Source organism: Vanessa atalanta, chromosome 12, assembly GCF_905147765.1.
Source record: "Vanessa atalanta chromosome 12, ilVanAtal1.2, whole genome shotgun sequence".
Taxonomy (NCBI): Eukaryota; Metazoa; Arthropoda; class Insecta; order Lepidoptera; family Nymphalidae; genus Vanessa; species Vanessa atalanta.
In genome coordinates this window covers 386,187-409,867 of record NC_061882.1, presented here as the reverse complement: position 1 = coordinate 409,867, position 23,681 = coordinate 386,187, and the positions used below count along the sequence as shown (strand labels likewise).

Here is a 23,681-nt window from a genome sequence, read left to right as displayed (position 1 = left end):
AAATATTAAATTAAGAACATATTTTTATCCAATCGATGAAAAATAAATACGCTCTACTTTAAATGAACGAATTCTTTGTTATATGGTGGAGCATTGTAAGCTTCAAATTGACAATATTATCGTTTTTTTTTTAATATTAAAATTTACGATTTGAAATGTTACGACTCAACGCGTACTTCGTCTCTTTGGCCACGTAGCTAGGCAGGAGGACAGCCTGGAAAAACTTATAATGGTTGGCCACGTGGATTGAAGAGAGGTCGGGGAAGAGCGCCCTCCCGGTGGATAGACACACAAAATGCGTCTACAGGATCCAGTGCCCAGGCTTGCCTACGAATGACACAGAATAGGAATGCCTGGAGGAAGGTGGAGAGAAGTGTACAGGAGAGCATGGTAGTCACGACCCTCAGTAATGAGGAAAGGACTAGGAAGGAGTTGATTTAAAATCCACAACCGTAAGACATACCTCATTAACATATTTTAACAGATAAAAACACCAAAAATCATCTAAAAACAAATGTAAGTACATTACAGGCATAATTTTGCAACCAACAAACAACGGAATATAAGTTAAAAGCAAAAAGCTTGAGAAACTTTTACGACAATGATACAAGTTTAATGAAACAACATTATCATCCCTTTCAAGATAAAGAACCTCAAGTAGGGTTGCGAAGTTAAAGTTTAATATGTCATGTTTGTCTGCGATTTGTTCCGTGTGATACAAAATATATATCTGTGGGAATGAAACATTTTCGTCGAATGAAAAGGATAGAACGATAAGTCAACAGAAGGAGCGAAAGAGAAAATCAATGTTCGATACAAGGATCCATTTGTCAGTTACATATAAAATTACAGATAATTTTATATATAAATTTAGTAAAAGAATAAAAAAATGTGCTTAAAAAAATGTCGCACTCACACGAACAAACAAATATAACACGGATAAGTTTATTTATTTTTGAATTTGTCAATTAATGTTACAATTATAATAATTACTAGTTAAATAAATTGTGTGATACTAACTATTGTACGGCCTTTTGCTTGTTTATTTTAAAATACATTAATTTAAAACATTTATTTCTAACTAACTTTGACAAATTTATTTCATAAATGTACAATTAATTAAAAGTAATGCCAAAAATATATTACAACTAGTATAGCGTGTTTTTATTATTGTTGATTTATTTTTGTGCCAAACTATTGTACGATTTATTTAGAATTATATAACGCCTTCCTTCATGATACTTATGAAAATTTTCGATGTTGACGAAAAGACTGTATGTCTCGTTGATCTAGTGAAAAACTCATAGTGGACAGACGTCAATCGTGTCGCTAATACTTCTATTAATACTTCTCAGGGAGTCGGTGTGATGTGCCTCCTTCTATAAGAAGATCGCTTTAAGCGGCGCTGAGGAAAACGGTAGCCGAGAAAGCCTCGAATTTTCGTACGCACTTCCGAGGAGTGCGTGGAATTCGTATTAGGGGCTGAAGATAATCCAAATGTATGGGTCGCAGTTGCAATATGTGGACGCGATCTCGCCGCCTCTCCGATCCATGTAGAAGACAGATCGACGGTTGATAGACGGTCTTTGTGGTGATTGTAGTGGTTAAAAAACCCACATAGCCCGTTTCCTGTTCCAGGTTGCCTTAATGAAGATTTCAAATGTGTGAAAACGAAAGAGAGAGCTTATAGAGCTGCACAGCCCAAGGTCCAGTGTTCCAATCCCGAGTCTGTCTAAAAAGTAATAGATTTGATACTCTGATCTGAATTTTAGAGACACCCCTACAGCCTCACCCATAAATGGATTTCGACTTTTTTCAATTATAATAACGAAACTAATAGGTTTGAAAAATGTACACATTTTGAAGCTTCCCATTTTTCTCAGAAACGACGGCTCCACACGAAAATCATATTAAATAAAAAATGTATATCTTCTCATGCCTTACAACTTTCGCACGAAACCTTTTCCTCTGAGCACAGTAATATTCGTTACAAAAAAATTTAGTAAACTAGTTTTCTAAATTTATCCTTTAAAATGAAATTTGCGACAATTGTAGTATCATATTCGTGTTCAACGAAAATAAGTGGGAATATCAGAAGGTGGTACAGGCTTTTATGTAACTATATACATAAGTATTAAGTTCTTCTGCCAAAAATTTAAGCAGCCGGAAGTTAAAAAATCTGCAACGTTACACTCGCTTGACTAAGAAAGCGCGTAAGAGTTCAGGCCTTACGCCTTTTCCTCTAGCCGAATTGCCTTCTCATCGAATAAGACTTGGCGACACATTTTCGGATGAAAGAATGGATATTTCATGTAATGTCATTGCCAAAAAAGTGTTATAATAACATTTTTAACTTTGAAGTAGAATCGAGTCAAAATTGTTTTAGTCATTAGTAAAATTGATTTATCTCTATGAAACTAAGGAGACTGTACCCACGACTGGTTTCAGTGTTATAAAATCTTTTAAAATCATTTAAATAATAAGATAATACGATTCTAAAAGTAGATTTAGACTGATATTTAGTTCAGAAATATAAGTAAGTAACCTAAGCGGTTAAACGATATTTTCTAAAGAAATAGACACAACTACTTCAGCTTAGTTGCGAGAAAGGATAATTTTTCTAGGGGTTTCCGGTGTGAGCGTTGACTGAATAGTGTCTAAATTGCTATTGAAGGGTTCGCCTTGCTGACTCATCTGAACCGAAGATTGCGCCGATTCATACTAGAACCATTCATAATTTAAAGGATTGGGAATTAAAAATAGTAAATAAATATAAAAATATATATAGTTTTTATATATGGGCCATCTGATGGGAATTCGTCACCAACACAGATGAACATTGGTGCTGTAAGAAATATTAAGCATTCCTCACATTGCCAAAGCGCCATCAACTATGGGAACTAAGATTTTATGATCCTTGTGGTTTTAGTTACACTGGCACACTTACCCTTTAAGTATACCTATTTCGAGGTAGAATTTAAGATGAGTGGTCGGTCCTGTTAAACAAAATCAATTTAAATTGGGTTCTGTTATGGTAAAGACTCGTCGGCAATTGGTTTAATATTTTAACATAGTTCCGAAGGTCAAGTAAACACTTCAAAAATTAATTTCGAAAGTCTTTTTATATTCAACGTTACGGCAAAAACAGCTGGCCTCGAACTGGCTTCCAAAATCATTAAGCCTAAGTTATTATATAACGTTCAATTATGTTTATTGAAAATTAACAGAACGGAAAATATTTATAGAAATAAAATGAAGTTGAAACATAATTATCATCGTCTGAGGTATTTAATCTAAGGTCAGCAATTGCTTTTCGGCTTTCTGTTTCATGCCGACATTTTTAATGTCTTGTTTGTCGTTTAAACGCTTCAGCTTCGTCTCTGTTCTTGCTGCTGACATTATCAGTATATACTATAACTTAATGTTTAAGGCAGACATATTCCTCTAAATTCTTACTAAGCCTAAATGGTCCAATGGTAAAGATATCTGAATTTTAACAAAGATTGTTAGTTCAAACTACTATATTTTCTACTTAATTTGTTTTTCTTATACATCTCTTAATATGGAGAGGAAACCTGCATGTATTCAAAACCTATTATAAAGAAGGTTTCCTTATAATAGTCTAACTGTGGTATATTGTTAATGGCTTATCCAAAAGTGTACAAAAATAATAAAAAAAAAATTTCAACAACATCAAAAAGTTTTGAAAGAATAATTTTGTTGGTTTAATAAAATCAGCAAGTGGTATTAGCATAAACATTTATATATTACCAACACACAAAAACTTCACTAATCTATAGAATGGATTAAATGAGCCAGTCGCCATTGTTTTGAGAGTGGCCGCTGCTGTTGTGACTGGGCACGAGGACATTAAATTGTTGTATATCATACATCTACTTCAAAAGGTTTACCTTTATGTTTATGTTATTCGTAATATTTGTAATCTACTTCTACTTTACGAGAGATCACTGATCCTTAACACATTGTATTCGTCTAGCTAAGATAGTCAGTACCTGATCTATATTTCGTTTGTTTACGTAATGATGATACTTGGTCGTAGGGCTTTGCGCAAACAGGTATTTGGGTATAGGTATCACCCAATCATCAGAATCATTTATCACTACAGACGGAGCCACTTTTGCATTTATAATATTAGTATAGATGTTTGGAACTATAATTTTCATGCAAATTTTTATTGTTAATACTATATTTAATTACGAAAACAAATTCACGTTTGTAACGTCAATAGTTTAAATTTAAAGCGGTTGAATCCGCAAAGCGCATCTACTTATACAATAATACCTCCCAAACACGCTGCGTATTCTGGTGTAATTTTATTTACATTTTTTAAATTATGCGTTAAAAATAAAATTAATTTTTTTGTTATTTGAAAAACAATAAAACTTTAACTGACTAAACATTAGGCTACATGATAAATAAAATAAGACGGTATAACTTTACAGATATAGCCTCCACTTTCACCGAAAAAAAGCCGAGAGTACTGATTGTCGATCGAAATTAAATCTCACTAAAAACGAAAAGCCGTAAGAGCTGTACCCATCATCATCTCACCAACTAGTCATTCCTCACTCAGCTTATAGGCACTTAGCATTCTCAAACTTACTTTTATTTTACAGAAAGCAGTCATACTCAATACATGCAGAATTGTCCCGAAATTCTAAAACCGGTTAAGATTACCTAATGGTAATCTTAACCGGTTTTGTTTGGACAAAAGCCAAAAATAAATCTCATCAGATATAAATATCACCTTTTAACAATTGCAAGGTCTGTTTTTGTGATGAGAAACTATTATTGTCATTATTATTTCGTGGTAGTGGTGTTTTCCAACATTTTTGTAAAACTGACAATAAATAAGAATTTAACAATGCAATTGCAATTATTTGTCTCAGAAAATAAATTCGAAATGTCACAAAACATCGTTGCTGTTACTTTCTTTTGCACAACGAGCTTAATGCTGCTTGATCTAGGCTTGACCCATAAAAACTTTTGCTCGGAGCGAAAGAATAGTTTGTGAATATGCAGTTAGTTATATACCCGGTTAGTTCACTTAGTTTCGTCGCCACGGAGCTTTTAAACGCGCCACGGCGAAGGAAGTTTTAAAAACTCGGGCTGAACCAACCGAATACAAATTCAAATAAAACTTCCGATACCGCCATCCGAAGTGCCGCGAAGAGAATAGATCACGAATTGTTTTATAGCCGCTCTCATAAAACCTGTTACTGTTTTTCATTCCAGATGCATAATTTTATTTTATCAGGCGACCAAGTTTCTGGAATTGCAAAATTTTATATTTTCCATTGGAATGCCTAATGTAAATACTGCTGGGAAAATAGCCTATTATATCCTATAGGGCTTTAGAACTATTTCACAACACTTCTCCCATAAGTATTGTTCCCATAAATTTAAGATAATATTACAATCTTAATAAAAATATATTTCTCATAAATCAATCTACTGAAATGAATATAATTTAGTTAAACAATTGTATTTTCCCATACCAGCAATATTACGAATGAAGCTCATAGAACAGGCTCGAGTGATTTTGTAATTGTCTGATGTTCGTTAAAGTACATTTGTTTGCTCTCCGCTTGATCTGAATTTCCACGCATGACTGACAGTCCGTGCGAATTTCTTCCATATATTTGTTCTATTGCGAATCAATCACGCCTACACCGAGTAATCCCTTTACTCAATCGAATGAACACACAGACGTTTGGGCGCCGTGTAAGGAATTACTATACAATTGCCATGTTGTATACGCGAATGATTAACGGTAAACTTAAGGAGCCTAAAGTAAATATAAGCTTAGTAAACAAACAGATTACTTACCCAAATTCACTTCGTTCCAGATTTTATCCAATTAAGACGTTTAGAGCTGTCTTTATTGTCTTACGAGAAACTTTCAATCCGAGGACTAATTCCATTGTGCGCCGTCCAAGCCCCGTCTTAAGTGTGCCAGATTTTAAGGTGCTCTTAGGTACAACACGAGAGGTTTTAAACAACTTTACAATTACTTGTAATTGGTTCTTAGTCCCCGAGCTGACGTTGTTTCGTCCTGCCGGCTATTAAAGTACTGAAAATTATTTATAAAACCGTTTATATTCTTATACGAGGTAATTTGGGTCTTTTGAAGGACGTCAGCGTATAACACATTTAAAAAAAAATCGTTTTTTTTTATTTTGATTATAATGGTGTCACATGTAACGTTAGTGTGAAACGTCTCATTCGTCTGTCTCGCTCACATGATGTGATAACAACTGACTGTTAACAGTTCAAGTTTTGATGCAATGTGTATGTTATGCAAGTATTTCAAGTTATGCTGATTTACATACTGCTCTACACTTACATTTAATATATTTTTTTTTATGCTATCGGTAGGCGGACGAGCAAATGGGTCATAACCCATAGACAATGTCGCTGTAAGAAATATTAACCATTCCTTACATCACCAATGCACCACCAACCTAAGATGATTTGAACTAAGATGTTTTGTCTCTTGTGCCTGTGGTTATACTGGCTCACTCATCCCGGAACACAATAATACTGAGTACAGCTGTTTGGCGGTATTATTCTTCATAAGATTAACTGGATGATAGAAAATGTGCATTTAATATTCAGTACCGAGCTTGCAAGAATTGAATGTTAATTTGTAAAAATTTAAATAAAAAGAGTAACTACTGAGGGTGTTTCTGGTTCTTCACGGTAGATTCTAAATTCAAAATAAAAAAATATTTTGATTTGATTCAAATGACATAAATCTATATCTTACTTGATTTGTTCTAAAATTGAATGTGAATTGAAATATCGATTTGGTTATAATCTCTTTGTTATCTTTATGTTACTTTACGTAAACTTCTACGCCGAGAAGCACGTGAATTTCAACCTAGGATTCACGCGGGTTCAAAGCAAAACCTCACGACTGAATTTAACACATTCCAACTGTATCCTCATTAAGAAAGTAGGCATCAGACTGGCGGTGGGACATATACAAACTATTACTTTATAGATTATATTAGGACCCACAGTGATTACTATATGAAAAATGGATTTGGTAAAATTTCACGGGTGGTTGCTTGCTTGATGATAGCATTCGGAATGTCTTTAGTAGTATAGTTCCCCCTGTGGGGGATGAGTTGCTAACATGCCTGATTGATGAATAGATTATCAAACATACCATGAATCAATTTTGACAATACACGTTAAGATAAATCATACGGCGTGCGACGGCCAATGAGTCAACAGATAAACTCTATTTTGTCGTACTCTTATGAATAAAATCAATTGGGTGTAAAATCGTACGTTACCGAAGAGACATCGGTCGCAGCGTTTCTTGTTTTCGTTCTAGCAAACGATTATAATTATAAATATTGTTGCAGGTATCATGGATTCGTAAGCGAGACTTGCATATTCTCACCGTGGGAGTACACACATACAGCAGTGACGCGCGGTTCGCGGCTCTACACGCAGACGGCTCTGACGAGTGGACGCTGCGCGTGGCTCCGGCGCAGCCTCGCGACTCCGGCGTCTACGAGTGTCAAGTGTCTACTGAACCTAAGATCAGTTTATCGTTTCGACTCACCGTCGTTGGTTAGTATACTTAACAATCGAAAATAAAATGTATTTTTTTTTAATATAAATTATAATTCAAATGATACTTTGTAGAGACAAATTCCAAAAAATGCGGACGTTATTTTTTCAAGTGGACTTTAAATGGACACTTTCTTTCATTTTTTACGCGGTAATAAATATAATAAATCCTTTCATTAAAATCTGAGGTTTGAACAAAGTCAAAAGACATATTTTAAAACAATTTGTAAGAGCTTTTAAGGGATAATATTATTATGAATCTGTTTAAGTGAATGTAAAGTAATTGAAGCTATTTTAAAACGACTTATACTGAAAGTGTTTACAATTTAAGAGAAGCCTTTCAGCTTCTTAGTTGAATTTAAAAAGAAACACATAAATATTTTTTATAAATATTGTTAGATTTTGATTCAATTTCAAATTTATGTAAAGATTTATATTCGTACTTTTTTATTATGATTATTATTATATAGTAGTTTACTACTAAGAATTTAGACTAAAAGTATTGTGACGGAACAGACAACACATACTTAGTCGTTTTTCATCATATGTCTAATAGTGAGAAGAGTCACGCGTTTATTAAAGTATTCTGTAATCAAATAAGTATAGAAACAGCAAAACTCTAATTTGGTGTTTAAATAGTTTATAATCATTGCAGTAAATAATAAAGCAGAAAATTTATAATATGACTAATATATCTGCCGATGTGGTCACCTCGACACGTATTTTCTGATTTTGTAAACAGTATTAACCGTGTGATCTAAAGTTCTGTGTCGAGGGCAAAAACTCTGTTATAATAGAATTTTATTACCAATGATTCTTATCAATTAGTTTGTTTGTCTCATTTTCTTTTCTCAATCAGCTGTCAACCCCCTCCAACAAGATCACAATTCAATTATATTTTGACAACTGTCTAATCCTCACTCCTCTCCTCATACAGTACTTCACTCCGCGTACAGCCTCTTCTCTGCTCATTTCATTATCACACTAAAGATTTTGACGCTGCATATAGATTGATGTATTGTCTTTAGATTGACTACAATATCTGATTCACTCAGGCTGGGGTCCTGATTCTTCGTAATATTATCAAAATCCATCGTATATATCTGTATGTTATTTGTTTAGGAATGTTTTCGTATTCCCACTTAAGTTAAGAGTTTTAACCGCAAACGATTTAAGTATATACTTTGGAATTAGAGACGTACATATATTTGCCCTGTACATTTGCTTCAGTATTTTAGCTGCGACTTCGGGCTTAACAATAAAATGATATAATAATAACAAAACTTTATGTGTCTTTTTTTTTTGAACTAAAACAAAGTACCTGTAGAGCTATTCTGTAAGATTAAACAGGCTGATAGCAGAATATGATCTTAAAATTCCATTAATTGATATGCGATATTGACTTTAATAATTACAACGATGAAAGTAAGTTGATTTTTCACGACTGAAATACGAAGTGACTTACAGAATAACTCTGCTATTCAGCTATTATCACAGTTTTCAAATTCAAATATATTTGACTTGGAGACTTAAGAAAAATCTTTTAAAATAAAATGATTTCGATGTCAACAGTGTCGAAGGCGGAAATTTTATCCGGGCCGGAGTTGTTCGTGAGAGCGGGCTCTGATATTAATCTCACTTGCGTCGCTAAGCACGCTCCCGATCCTCCCAGGTGAGTGTGAATTTTATACAATAGACAAGCGTTTATTTTAACATTTTTAGCAGCTATCTTGTAATGCGAAGCAACGATGTAAGCAAAAGTCATCGAACATTTAATTGTTCGGTTTATTTTGGCTAATTCTTGAGTTAAAGCAATTTTATTTACACAACTCATACGAGCACAACGGAAGAGAATTTTCGAGGCAAGTTAATTAAACTCATTAAAGTTTTGTTAAGAGTTGTTTTGTTCTTCGAATGTTACATTTCCGGTGTTCCTTAACTTTGTACAACTTGAAAATTACGTTATAGAGTCGGTATAGCGATTTCGAATATTTTTTATTGCATTGAAATAGCATTCAAGTTTAACAAAACATTATCTTTCGTTGTTATGTTGTTAAATAAAAAATATAGGTATATGTCTAAGTTTTTTTTTTAATTTTATGATATAAAATGATATGATAAGTAGTAACGATTTTTTTAATTTTTTTTTTTAGTGTATTTATGTCCAGTCATCATATAAAAGCTAACTGGTTGATTTTTAATAAAATTTTATTACATATTATTAAACTATGATTAATAAATTATTCCTCATAAAAAAAATATTATGTTTAAAACTAATTTTTATATACAATTATATTAATAATACATATACGTTTTATATATATACGCATTTAACAAGTAACACTTAGTTCTTCTGTTATTGTATAATAAGTCAATTAAAAGAGACCCGGCTTAACACCGAGGCTCGTATAAACACATCAATTTTTATAAAAACCCTCGCATTCTATCATCGGATTACATATTCGTGAGCTGAATTATCTCATCAGTCTAAAAGGGTAGGCCTGCATCAGATATAGCTTTCGCGTAATGAAGGGGTGGAGACGAGCGCAGACAAATTCTACAGCTGTCTTAACTTGCTTTGATATTAGATTTTATAATTAAAATCAAAGTAACGCAATAAATATTCGTATAAATAATGTAATTATTTTTACAGAGATGTTATAATTATTACAATGTATTTTATACCGGTAGTATAGTTGTAAAATGTTTGTTATTCAACTAATAATAATGTTATATCCTGTATTAACAAAGAAACACGCCAAATAGCTTTGAAAATTATACACAAGTTACATGCAATTCTGTTATCATTACTAGATAGTATCATTGACGGAAATAAGTTTTGTTTATTACGATCTCACATCTTAACTACTGAATCGAAATCATTATAAAAGTTTGCAACCGGGGAAATAAAAAGAATACTGATCCCCACACCTGGCCCTCTCTCTGAATAGTATCTCAATTAAATCAACAACATTATTATTTTAATATAGGTCTATTATTAACTCGCTATAAAATATTATGTCTACTTTGACCTTAGAATTTTATGCAGATAAATGACAAAATATTTTAGTTTTTTTTTTTAATAATTATAATAACAGTCGGCCATTTAAATAATGGTATTTGATTATAATTTATACGAATGGAAAAAATGTTATAATTTATCTAAAATTTTGTATTAAATTTATATTTATAAATAATTCTTAAATGTATAGAAATTCATAATCGTGTGTTTAAATACGAAATGAATTCCAAAATAAATCATTAATCTGAACATGACGCTCTGGCTTTGCTGAACGAAGGTGTGACGAGTTTAATCTTTAATTTCTAAATAATAAATATGTGTGTTTGCTTAGATCTTTATATGATGTTTTCTTCAATCACGCTTAAAAGGATGAAAGGTGGTGGTTTTAGCTCGGGCTATTAAAATATTTAAAACTAATCTCAAAAACATTGATAAATAAAACATATTACTCGATACAAGATTATATTAAAGATAAAAAAACGTGGACTTAGTATTTATTTATTTCTAGGCGGGATCATCATCCTCCTGCCCTTATCCCAATTTTACTTGGGGTCGGCGCAGCATGTCTTCTTCTTCCATACTTCTCTGTCAGACGTCATCTCACAAGTAACATTCTTTCTAACCATATCGTCTTTCACACAATCCATCCATCGTTTCTTGGGTCGTCCCCTACCTCTATATCCATCCACATCCATACTCAAAACCTTTCTCACAACATGGTCCTCATTCCTCCGCATAACATGCCCATACCAAGACAGCCGGTTTCCAGATAGCTTCTCGGTTACCGGTGCCACTTTCCTTCCTCTTATGTACTCATTCCTTACTCTATCCATTCGCGTAACACCACACATTGCTCTCAGCATTCTCATCTCCGCCACATGCAATTGTCTTTCAGTCATCCCTTTTATAGCCCAACACTCTGATCCATATAGAATAGCAGGTCTGATCATGGTCTTATAGATCTTCCCCTTAAGTCTAAGGGGAATACGGGGGTCACAAAAAAGGGGTTTCTAGGCGGGATATATACATATTTAATTGTAGTTCACTGGACATAGTCTGTGATTAACATTGTGGAAAAGAGTAAACTACTGAGTTTCTTAACGGTTCTTCTCGTTAGAATCTTTTCACCGAGCCGGTAGCAGCTTTACATTTAATTCAACACTGTAACATAACGATTCAATGGTGTTTTTGACCCTAGTAGGTAGGTGTTACCTGCCCAGATGGGTCAAAGTTAAAGGCAATACCAACTGATGAAGTAAGTAGGTGACGCTACCCTCTACATCAAATCTCTCACACTTTATATATCTTTGTTTTTTATTACGTTTAGATTAAATATTAATTATCAATTAGTTAAGTTAGCTTAATGTGAAATCGCTACATAAAGACTATTCAAATTAATCAGTTCAACAAAGAAAAGACTGTCCTTAGAGAATATTTAAGTTTCTCTTTGTATCTATTCTCTCAAGCTTAGTCTTAATTTGTTTAAGACAAATAAATAGACTGTAGTAAATAAAATAGTGTTTGCAGTAGCCGACGCCGGCCATGGAAACTAAGATGCTTTATACCTTTTTCTTGTGAAGACACTGACACACTCTGAGCATAACTGCTTGACGGTAGAACAAAGATGGAGAAGGTGGTATCCTTCCATTCAAGACGTCAAAAAGCCGTTTATGTATTCTGCCAGCTTTTATAAGTACAGAATATTCTATTAGTACTGAAATCTCCTAAATATGTAACCGTCATACATTTATTAACCATATTCAAACGAGACAGAAATAAAAAATAAATCTGGGACCGCCATCAATAACTTTAGCGGTTTCGTTTTAATAAACTTAATGTATTTTTTCACACGACCTAAATATTTCCACATCCATAAACATGATAAGCTTATTTTCTGATAAAAGGGTCGGTCGAGGTCCCTAAGTGAGGCATTCTTCGCCTATCACCATTTAATGGTACCATGTGCCTGAGATCTTTCAGCGAGGGACGTTCAATTTGAATATTGATAGGGTGATACGCTCTATAAGACTCTTGGATGTCGAATATTTTATTCTGGACCGTGATGGAATGTATCGAAAGTGTTTATGTATTTATTAAAACGTATATTTAAATATATTGTGTCTATTAATAAATATTTTCCACGGGTTTATTCAATTTTATAGTATCTCTTCAAAGCTGGTCTGAAACTTTTACGTAAATTATTTTATTTTTGTATGATCGTTTGTTTTTTTTTATGTAGAATTATACATTATATTTTCATTTTAAAATATAGCCATTGGAACTATTTACACTCAATTTTTTCTTCTCAACATCATTTCTCGCGCGGGAAAACATGAGTCTTTTTTTTAGGGATTTTATAGGGATTATACATCACTATATAACAGGCAGTAATGTGGTCATCAATTGTTTCTGTTTATTTTAAAAGTACTATTAACTTTGCATGTCTAAATATGATTGGATTAAATATTTAGCTAATAACTATACTTTCCGTTCTGAATATATTTAACGATCACAGACGATGTTTTGCATTGAATTTCATGTTTTTTCTTATATAAAAGCTTAATAGGTCAAATAGTATATCAAAATCAGTTTTCATAAATACTTAAAAAGCATCTCTGCATATACACTTCGATCACTTATGTACTTAATATGGTATAATAAAAAAGATATTCAACTCGTATGTTTTAGTAATAAAAAAAAACATGAAAATCGAATCATAAACAAGGAAGTTGCAGCCGATCATACATAAAGAACCTCCTTCTTGAATTCGATTAAAGATAAAAAGTCAAAATCAATGTAACAGCTGCAATCGAATTACGTATTCATATAATCTGAAATACTCGAAATTCAATGGATGAAATGGCTGGAGCTCATCCAACACCTGGGATCAGCTCATTAAAGATTAAAACAGTATCAGTCCAAAATACTGTAAGAACCTTCTGTACGCTTCCGATCGTTACTCAAAATATACCCTCGGGAACTGTTCGCTGTACTTTAAAATGAAATACAACCTACTGCAGTACACGTAGGATGTTCGAAATAATCTTTACCGAGATATTAAATTCTGCTATAAGAGTAATACTACTTTAAGCGTTTTACTGCTAACCTTAACTTATGAGTGAAGTTTTGCTGATGGAAGAGTAAGTTATATTAGTTTGTTGTATTAGTACCAAAGATAATCTCCTACATTACATCTTGTAACAATGATATGTTCGTTAAAATAACTGGATAATATGACATATATAATTATTTTGCAAAACACGTCGCCTTATTGCCTCAACTGGTGACATTTTTGCACAGAAGATTGGAATTGTGAAAATTCTGCTGGCATTCTTGCCAACATTCCACGATTTTATGATTTATACAGTAACTATTTATAAGTTTAATTTGTATAAAATTAAGGTCTTAATGTTATGTTAATGCCTTATATAAATAAAATTATTGGAAACATTTGCTATTTGGAGACCCACGATGATAATTATTTTCATATTAACGCATTACGTATAATGTCGAAGAACACCCGCGTTTGATTGTTAAAATGATCGGTTTAACGGCTTAGGATTTACACACACCAATCGAGAATCAAACGGTATCGACGTATTTTTATATCTCATTTATATGAATATAGAAAAATATGATTATAGAAAAATATCTGACCTTGTTTGCCGACGCATTGGAGATTGTCAATTTTCTCGTTAGCTTTCTAAAAAAATTTAAAAACAAAGTAGAGCATTCTAGATACAGGTACGACGCAATATTACAATGTGTAGCCGACAATACGTTGGGTAATTCAAGAGTTTGCTGCTCAATGTATATAGCAAAGTCAACTTCGCTTTTAGATTTGTGGTGGGTACATCCGCTCGCTCGCTGGTTACGAACCGACACTGAATATAATATGAATGAAATTAACATTAATTTGTATTAACATTTCTATTTATAACTAGACTTACTACTAATATTATTATGTGGAGGGCTTCATTACAAACGGACGGTAGTTTGACGGGAGGGACAAAAACGTGAACTAACATAATGAAACGAATACCAAAAATATATGGTTGAAATACGGAGGACAAAAATGTGAATCAACTTACTAAAAGTAATAACTCAAACTCAAATTCTTTTACTCAACATAGAAGCATTACACTTTCTTATTGATGGTCAAATTAAACACTACCACCGGTTCGGAAAAAGGAACACCCTGACCTGAGAAGAACCGGCGAAAGAAACTCAGCGGGTTTTTTTTTGTGAAATTAATTACAGACATAATTGTATATGAATAGAAACAGCCTGGAGGCGACCGTTTCATTCCCAAGGTGTGCTATCAAACATAAACTCACTAATTGTATAGTAACCTTTCGCACACAAGCGTTCCTTAACTATTTTATTAAATTTGGCATCAGAAGCATTTTGAACGTTTTCTGACCTATTGATGTTATTACCATAAATATATATTTTTTAATTTTCTTCTTAAGAATATTCCCGAGTCAAATAAGTTTTGCCTTTCATTCTTTTTTACTCCTAGCATTGTTTTTTAAAGCTTCACTACAAAGCAGACTAAAGGAAATAAAAGTTTTGACTGTCACTTCTCAACATATATTTGATTTTTCTTTCGCCGCGTCTTCTCCGATCTCAGGTGTTCTTTTACTTCTATGCTGAATAAATATGTAAAGAAGTCGAAAAATAATTACGTAAATAACTTAACAATTTAACAAATATGTACAAAAAAATACACCTATTGATATTATTTTAATATTTAAAACCTTAATTATGAATATATTTCCCGTTTTCCAAATATTCCGGTATTTATAAATATTTTAGTAGATACTATTAAAATATTTTACTCGTTTATTCTATATATGATAATTATCTATCTGAATATGTCCTATTAGATTTAATATACGCTTAGTACAATCCATGTACACACCATGGGTAAAATATTTGTTACGACATGCTGTACTTTTATTAATAATTAATAGGCGAATATTTATAAGAACTAGCTGAAACTTCATACCACACAATATTCACCCCCGATTCGACCTTCTCGACGGGTCAATTAATAAAAGTATTCTATGTCCTTTTTGGGGCTTAAGATGTCTGCGTACCAAGATTTATCAGAATCAATTTAGTGGTTTTCGCATTTATAATATTAGTATATATAAACATACTAACGGAAACTTAAAATATTTACTTATAAAGTTTTTTTATTTGCAGTGTACGTCATACGTAAAGATTTCGAGTTTATACTTTATTCGAAATGTTAACCTTAACAAAATAAACGCGAGATACAGCCCTGCCCGATTTCCAAATAACAATGTGTATTTTTTTACAGCTTTATATACTGGTACAGAGGGGAGCAAGTGGTCAATTATGCTCAACGAGGAGGCATAAGCGTTGAAACCGAACAGCGCACGCGCACCAGTCGCTTACTCATAGCGCGGGCAGCTCCCCATGATTCCGGGAACTATACGTGCGCCCCTAGCAGTTCAGGTCAGTTTATAACATTACATTTAAAACGGGAAATAAATATTGAATAAACCTATGTACCCTTATTTAAGTTCATTATTAGGTTGTGTTTTTGTAACGAAGTTCTTTTACGCGGCTTAAGGTAGAGTGAGGGAGAGTGTTATGATTCCAGGCGACGTTTTCCTCGATTTGTTTTATACACGGTTTTATCTAAACTGGAAAGTGTGAATGTAAATTGGGTCCATTATTTAATACATAATGTTCGACGAAAGCAACTTCGTTCCAAGCGGGTGTGCCACGACGCAACTCGGTTTTTTATTTAATTGGTCACGGCTATTTCAAAATAATAACAACGTGTTCATTGTAAGTTTCAATTATACGAATGGTTATAATATAACTAATTATAAACTCCACATTTAATACAATTTGTAACATTATTTCATCAAGCATTTTGTATTGATAACGTTATTTATGGAAAGAACTATTGATACTATTACTTTATTATGTTAGTTATAAATAATTGCATGTCATATTAGTTATCTATGTCACGGCTATATCATGTGTAAGGCAAATGTCACTCTTGTACCCAAGAACTTGATAAACTTCAGTATGCCAACGATTTCAAGATCAGTTACTACATTCCCAAAGCGATTCATTTAGGTTTTGGGTACTAGAATGATCACATTGACATTTATAATGTATAATTGAAACACTCGTATCTCTCTTCTATATATACCCTACTAATTATCGTACGAAGCCTTTTGATCTGTAAATAGCCAATAGTAGTTTCTTAGGTAGTTTCGTCGACAATTCTACTATCCGTTAGCAAAACGAATCGTTTCTTGAATAAAGTAAATGGTCATAAATTAGTTTAAAAATATACTAAATATAAAAGTGGCAAAAATTGGGTCTTGAAATTATCAAAATTTCGTCCAAAGAAGTTAAATATTTTTAAATTTAAATAGGTACAAAATAAAATAGTTCATTGCTTTTGCGTTCAATTCTTTGTTTGTCAGCCATTTTTTTTGTGTGGTAGCCATTGCCGAGGTTTAGTGTTAACAATAAAAAAATGGGAATAAAAATAGAAAATAATTCCGAAACATGCTCATTTGCTCATTGATGTATACATTTCGACAAATTTTCAATGATGACCGTGGTATCTTCTGACCACTTTCCGTATACGAATATAACAAAATGTGTATTGGCTATAAGGCTGTATACAGCCTTTCTGTATGCATTGCACATAAGGAGCTTAAATGCCAGTGAACGCATTGCGGATACAACATGCGGAGACTAAATTAGGCTAACTTTACTGACTAACCAGAGTAACTTGTTCTGAAAATATGGGTAGTAACTTATTATTCGGTATCGTATACGTGGGTTTTAGTTTCTAAACAAACTTTCGGTTAAAGCGAAGTGATCAGCATCCATGTAATATAACCTTAGAACTTCGTCATCTCGGCGAAATACCTCATGCAAATAAAACAAAATTTAACTCTAAAGGAAGCTTTCTGTACGTGTTATCTTGGACTTAGTTGAGTTCATTATTTTGTAATAGTTATTGTTACAATTTAGATGAAGGATTTTTTTGGTAGCGTATGTATTTTGTATTTGCGTGTGTGCGTATGCGTTTGTATGTTGTTAGTGTTTTGCTAAATCCTAGGTCAGTATATATTCAAATAGGTATACAGTTATAGAAACCGCATCCTGATTACAATCGAGGAAATGATATTATGCCTTATTGTTTAACTTAATGACCTCTGGGCTCTTAGTGTTGCTAATCTCCACTTATAATACTAACAAAGTTATGAGAATAAATTCTTATTACACACGAACAAAGGTTGGATAAAGATTTTGTTTTTTTATCTGTTAAACTTTTAATGGTTCAGTCTGAAATAAAATATTTATTATGATGTTATTCAGGTGTATCAAACACTTGAATTTCAAGTGTCTTTCAAATTTGTGAGAGTGGCTACCGTGTGATAAATAAGTAGAAACTCGGCCACCTGAGACTTTAACGAGTTTGTACATTAAATATTATGAAACCATTATTTTGTTGTTTTGTTTATAACGCAATATGTCGCAAGTGTGTGAGTAAATATTAAGATATATCTTTTAAATGCTTTCGATTTTGTGTTTACTAATTACTAAGTCTAAGATAGTATATATTAAAAGGTTAAAAAAACCTACCAAGAAATAAATACTTTACTTATTTCATTATGGTACTCGTCAATTTCGAGCAATATAAATAAAATATACACATCAAAACTCAGTGGTGTTTGACCGGAATTTGAATCCGGAATCTTCGGTTAATATTCACGTATTCTAGTCACTGATCATCTCGGTAATATACACTGATGATATCCTATCTTAGTCTCCGTAATAAAAAATGCGACGTAATTTTTTTATAAACAATTTGACAATCAAAAATTGACTGAAACAATTTTTAATAAAACCTTACAATATTATTTAGAACTAGCAGCACAAAATATTCTAAATATATTGCTAAAAAATACAAAGCGGCTTTAATGTTTATACCGATATTCGATCCGTGTTTAAATTCTAATAGTGTGCAACGATATTGGCAGCGCTTGCCACATCGCTGGCTGATACGCTCTCCATAATAAAAATATATTAGATTTTTAATATTATGAATATTTCATGCAGAGTCCGCTTCGGTGATTGTTCACGTGTTGAGCGGGGAGAGGCCGGCCGCGATGCAGAGCTCCGGACCGCCGCCGCCGCGCGTCTCCCCCGCAGTCCTGGCTACCATAGCTACTGCCTCGACTGTCCAGCGACGAAGACCCTGGCTACCCGTCACTATATCCATCCTCGTCTACCAACTTACCTCAACATTCATAGTCATGTTTATCGTCTTCACCAATGTAGTTATTCAATTTTTCATTCATAAAACTCACGGTTATTCAAACCTACATGCTTCGAGATGACCAATTCAAATCGAATAATAATTAAAAAGGGGTGTAATTAATAAAATTATTTATAAACTGCTTTGTGTAAATTGAAACTGTTATATGAAAATACGTTGAACACGATGTGTATTTGAAATACAACGATTTTATAAAGTATATTGTGACTTTCAAGGGTCAATAAATTATTTTACGAATAAAACTATACTATAATATTATGCGGATTCGTTTAACTTATCAAATTAACATCCTACTTTAAAGACTAAATTAGACAGTTAAAGTATAATAGCACAATAAGTGTCTCATAAAAATGGAGGCTTTAAAATATTATTTCGATAATAATTGTCGTTAAGGATATTATCGTTTCGTATTTACGTCGGCCGGCTTAGGTATTTAAGAGATTACTCGTCGCTTATTCTCTTTCGTTTTTCCAGCTAAATACGCCCATTCTTAATCCTGTAGCAAGATTAAGAGCGAATCGATTTCATTATTCCGATCCGCTATGAGCTTAGATTCAATATAAGCAGAGCTTAAGTCAATGGTGTTACTTATTTAAGACGACGGCCGGTCAATTAACCGCGTATATTTTCATCAACACATCAAGAAACACAAAATAAATTGACTTATTGATTTCATATTTATGAATTTTCTGTACATTTTGACGACATTAAAAAGCAGTCAAAACATTGTTGGGAGTACAGTGAAGATACTAAGCACATCAGGTACAAGGAACGGAGTATGGTACGTCAAAAATATTCCGTGAAAATTGCGACGTGAATAATTTTCAGTGAAATTGCTTCCAATATGGAGCACAAAGTGTGTTGTTGATCACACGGGGTACTGAACAGTCTATACAATAATGTTGCCTGCTTGAGAGCTGTGTCAAGCTACCTCAACTCCTGAATAAAATTTACTCTATCATTAATACTCGGTATACATTATAGACTAAACGATCGAAAATTTATTGCTTATCAATTACGCTTTCAATTAACTATCTTTAATATTACTGAGAAAAGCTGACGAACGAATCACTGTCACTCATTAAACCTGACGCTTTAAAAAGTATCATCTATTTTTTGTTTAATGCCTTGTCATGTTTATAAGATTTAAAGTTATTGAGGAGCGACGAGCTGACTGCAAACTAAGCAAAGATACCGGGGATGCCAAGTCGTTCATCGTATAGACGTTTGGAAGTTTTCTTACCAGAACCGAACAATTTCTCTTCTTATTTTTACCTTTTATTTATTCTCACCGCTCGGTATCGGCGAAAAGTAAATTTACGAGACAGTGTTAACGGTTCGGAAAAACAAAAATACACCTGCAAGTTTTGATAGTTGATAAATTTATCAACTACCAAGACTTTTTTTTTATTATTGAATGTTAAATTATAATTAAGTTAGACAGTTTTTAGAAAATACTTGAAAATTTACTTAATTTGTTTTAAGTTACAAATTTTATTATTAATCTTTGGAGATATAACTTATTATCATAGATTTTGTTACAATGTTGGAATTGTCAAAGACATATAAGAATAGATCTCGTTTTTAATTTGATGTTTTATTGTATTAATAAATATTAATATTTGTGAATAATTTAAAAATAAATTATACTCATACAATTAGCGAGGTATGCACTTTGTAAATATTAATTAAGGTTTTGTAAATAGCTGTATGTAAATAGTGGTAACATACTGTAAACATTATAATTTTCAACGGCTGAACGTAAATTTCATATAAAATTTTTACACGTTTGTGTAAACGTCGCAGCCGTCATTTAATATTAGTAGAAAACAAAAGGGTTGTGTAATAAACTATCAAATGTAGATGTATTTAAATATGTTACTTATAATTTGTAAGAATAATCATAGAAGTAAATTATTGACGAATTACTGTACTTTTATTGATCCCTACCTTGACACAAACTTTGTCTTGACGCTATTGATTCAATTGCGCAGGATAAATTATAGTGCAAGTGCACTCGATATTCCCTCACTACGGCCGGAGAGTAATCACCCCAACAACAGGATCAGGTTTGCTAGTTTACAAGCTGGACGCGAGACCAATGGACTTATTATTGAATGAATTATAATTGTAACGATTATCGAGTTATTTTAAAATCCTTTAATTGTGATTCTCACAATCCTCAAACGTTTCCATTAAACGTCAATGGACAGACAAATATTTTTCAAGAGTGACAAATGTTTTTTTTTTTTTTTTATGGCATAGATTAGCGGCCCATAGACAATAGCGCTGTAAGAAATATTAACCATTCCTTACATCGCCACCGAACTTGGGAACTACAATACTGAGTACTGTTGTTTGGCGGTAGAATATCTGATAAGTAGGTGGTACCTAAACAGACGGGCTTGCACGAAGCCTTACCACCAAATATAAGGTACTGAAAACTTTTATGAATTAATTATCATTTTTTATATTTACCACTAAATAAACTGTGAGAAAATTAATTGAATATATGTGTTTAATCAGTGTGCAGGTAAAATTTAACCCTCGTTACTTATTTATTAGTTACGTCGGACCGCAATCTAGGATATTATTATTTATAACTGGACTTAAAAATTATGTACGATAATTTATACACAAGTTATCAAAGTACTTTTAAGTTCAATTTTGTGAATTGCCTCGAGCGTGCAGGTTTGATTTACAGCCAAGCCGTTTTATACAATTAACTTACAAAAAATACTTATTCGCCTTTATTAATTACAACAAATAAAACCGCTACTTCAAACAAGAGATCGATTCAATTATTTTTAAAAGGTAAGGAACTTATATTTATATACATATTATAAAGAAGCTAAGATGGCCCAGTGGTTAGAACGCGTTCATATTAACCAATGATTTTGGGTTCGAAGCCAGAAAAGCACCACTGCAATTAGTGCTTAATTTGTGGCTGTAATTCATCTCGTGCACGGAGGTGAAGCAAACATCGTGAGGAAGCCCGCATGTCTATTTACCCCCATTGGAGCAGCGTGGTGAAATAACCTTCAAACCTTCTACTCAAACGGAAATTATGCGGTTACTATATTATAAAGAAGTAAGTCTTCTCGGTTGTTTTTGATTCAGATAATAACTACTGAACCGATTAATAATCAATGCAAGTGTCACACAGATTCAGGTCAGGTGAGGGCTATATGGTATGTTTATATGTAAACAATTTGTGATGTAGCTTATTAGGTCAAAGTCGGAGAGAAGTTTAATTAGATCAAATATATAACAGATAATAATAATATATATAATAAATCTATTCATTCACGAATATCCACCCCCTCCGCCTTTAGTTAAATCATTATCGACGTGCGTAATTTTATTATGCGTATTTTCATTCAGTAATATCTTATCCAGGTCCCAACGAATCTAACCAATTTATAGATTTCAGAAGTTTAGTCGTGATGTTACAAATATAGGACAGAATTACTTCGAATACATATATTTTTTTATTTTTTCATTTAAAGCTTAGGTATTCTATGACATTTCATACCTTCAATGCTATTAGCGTCTCGGAGCAGCGCCGACATTATATTCAATCTCATTAAAAATTCCACGACCGCAGACGCAGAAGAGTTCAAATCCCAGTCATTAGAGATACACAAAGACTAAAGATATCATTATATTAAGCAATGCGGGACCGACTCGGAGGCAAAGATTCGCAGTTGGAAAAGTCAAAGGTCGTACGTCAGATCCACAAGTGCAAAGTAATGTGTATTCTGTATCGTTTTCGGAAGGTACTTAATTAATTAATTTAACATTATTAGTATAAGAGTGTACAAAGTATTTGGTGAGCCGAATTGAGTGGATATCACATGTATATATTGACCGAAGATTAGTGGTTCACATACTCGTAAACCTAAATCTGAAACTTAATATATGCCTACAATTCATGTCGTCTTGAAGGTAAATTGCAAAATAAATTAAATAAACCTAATTGTACTAGCCTTTCAATTCCGGATTTTATTCTGAGAATGTCTCAGCAAAACAATCCATAAATTTTTTTTATATAAAATACATAGATTCAACCAGGATTCAAATCCGAGATCATGAACTGCAGCAGAACAGGCTAGCCGCTAAACATTCAAACAAACATTCTACGCTAACAATACATACACAATATAAAAATACAAGTTTTAATATTACGACAGAAACATGTATCACCATATTTTTTTAACATATCGATAATTTAACTAAATCCTTGAAATCATAAACAAAAATACAAGCAAATAACGAATGTTGTGGAATAAAATACTTGTTCTGATTGGAACCAATATATTTGGACAAGGCGTATATTGCGGGCGAATACTATTTGCAAATGCATACATGAATTCGAAAGGTTTTTTCATTTGCGAAACGAATTAACCACACGTGGTAGCCATAAAAATGGCTAAGCTATGTTTAAAATTATTGTATTAGTTTAACGCTAATGGTAAAATAGAGCTCTTTAATTATTTTATACGAGATTTTGAACATCTTAAAAAACCGCATATTTATATATATATCGTCGATTACGAACAATTAATAATTCAGTTGATTTTGTCGTAGGTTCACACCCCACATATACATATATGTGGGGTGTAAACGCCATGACGTATTGAGTCACGTGATCGGAAACGTTTGAAGGGACAACACATTTTGAATTATTTTTGAGTCGGA

The 23,681-nt window shown here is 32.7% G+C and overlaps 1 protein-coding gene across 5 annotated transcripts in view; it reads left to right on the top strand.

The window, feature by feature from the left end:
• The window catches only part of LOC125067673 (hemicentin-2-like), a 48,172-nt gene extending 27,821 nt beyond the window's left edge, over nt 1-20,351 (top strand). For all 5 annotated transcript variants that reach the window (XM_047676385.1, XM_047676384.1, XM_047676387.1 and 2 more), the window contains 4 exons: nt 7,398-7,608; nt 9,181-9,280; nt 15,960-16,117; nt 18,761-20,351. In XM_047676385.1, the coding sequence (XP_047532341.1) occupies nt 7,398-7,608; nt 9,181-9,280; nt 15,960-16,117; nt 18,761-19,041 (750 nt within the window). In that variant the 3' untranslated portion in view covers nt 19,042-20,351. The remainder of the gene's footprint in view (nt 1-7,397; nt 7,609-9,180; nt 9,281-15,959; nt 16,118-18,760) is intronic.
• Nucleotides 20,352-23,681: the final 3,330 nt, after the last annotated feature.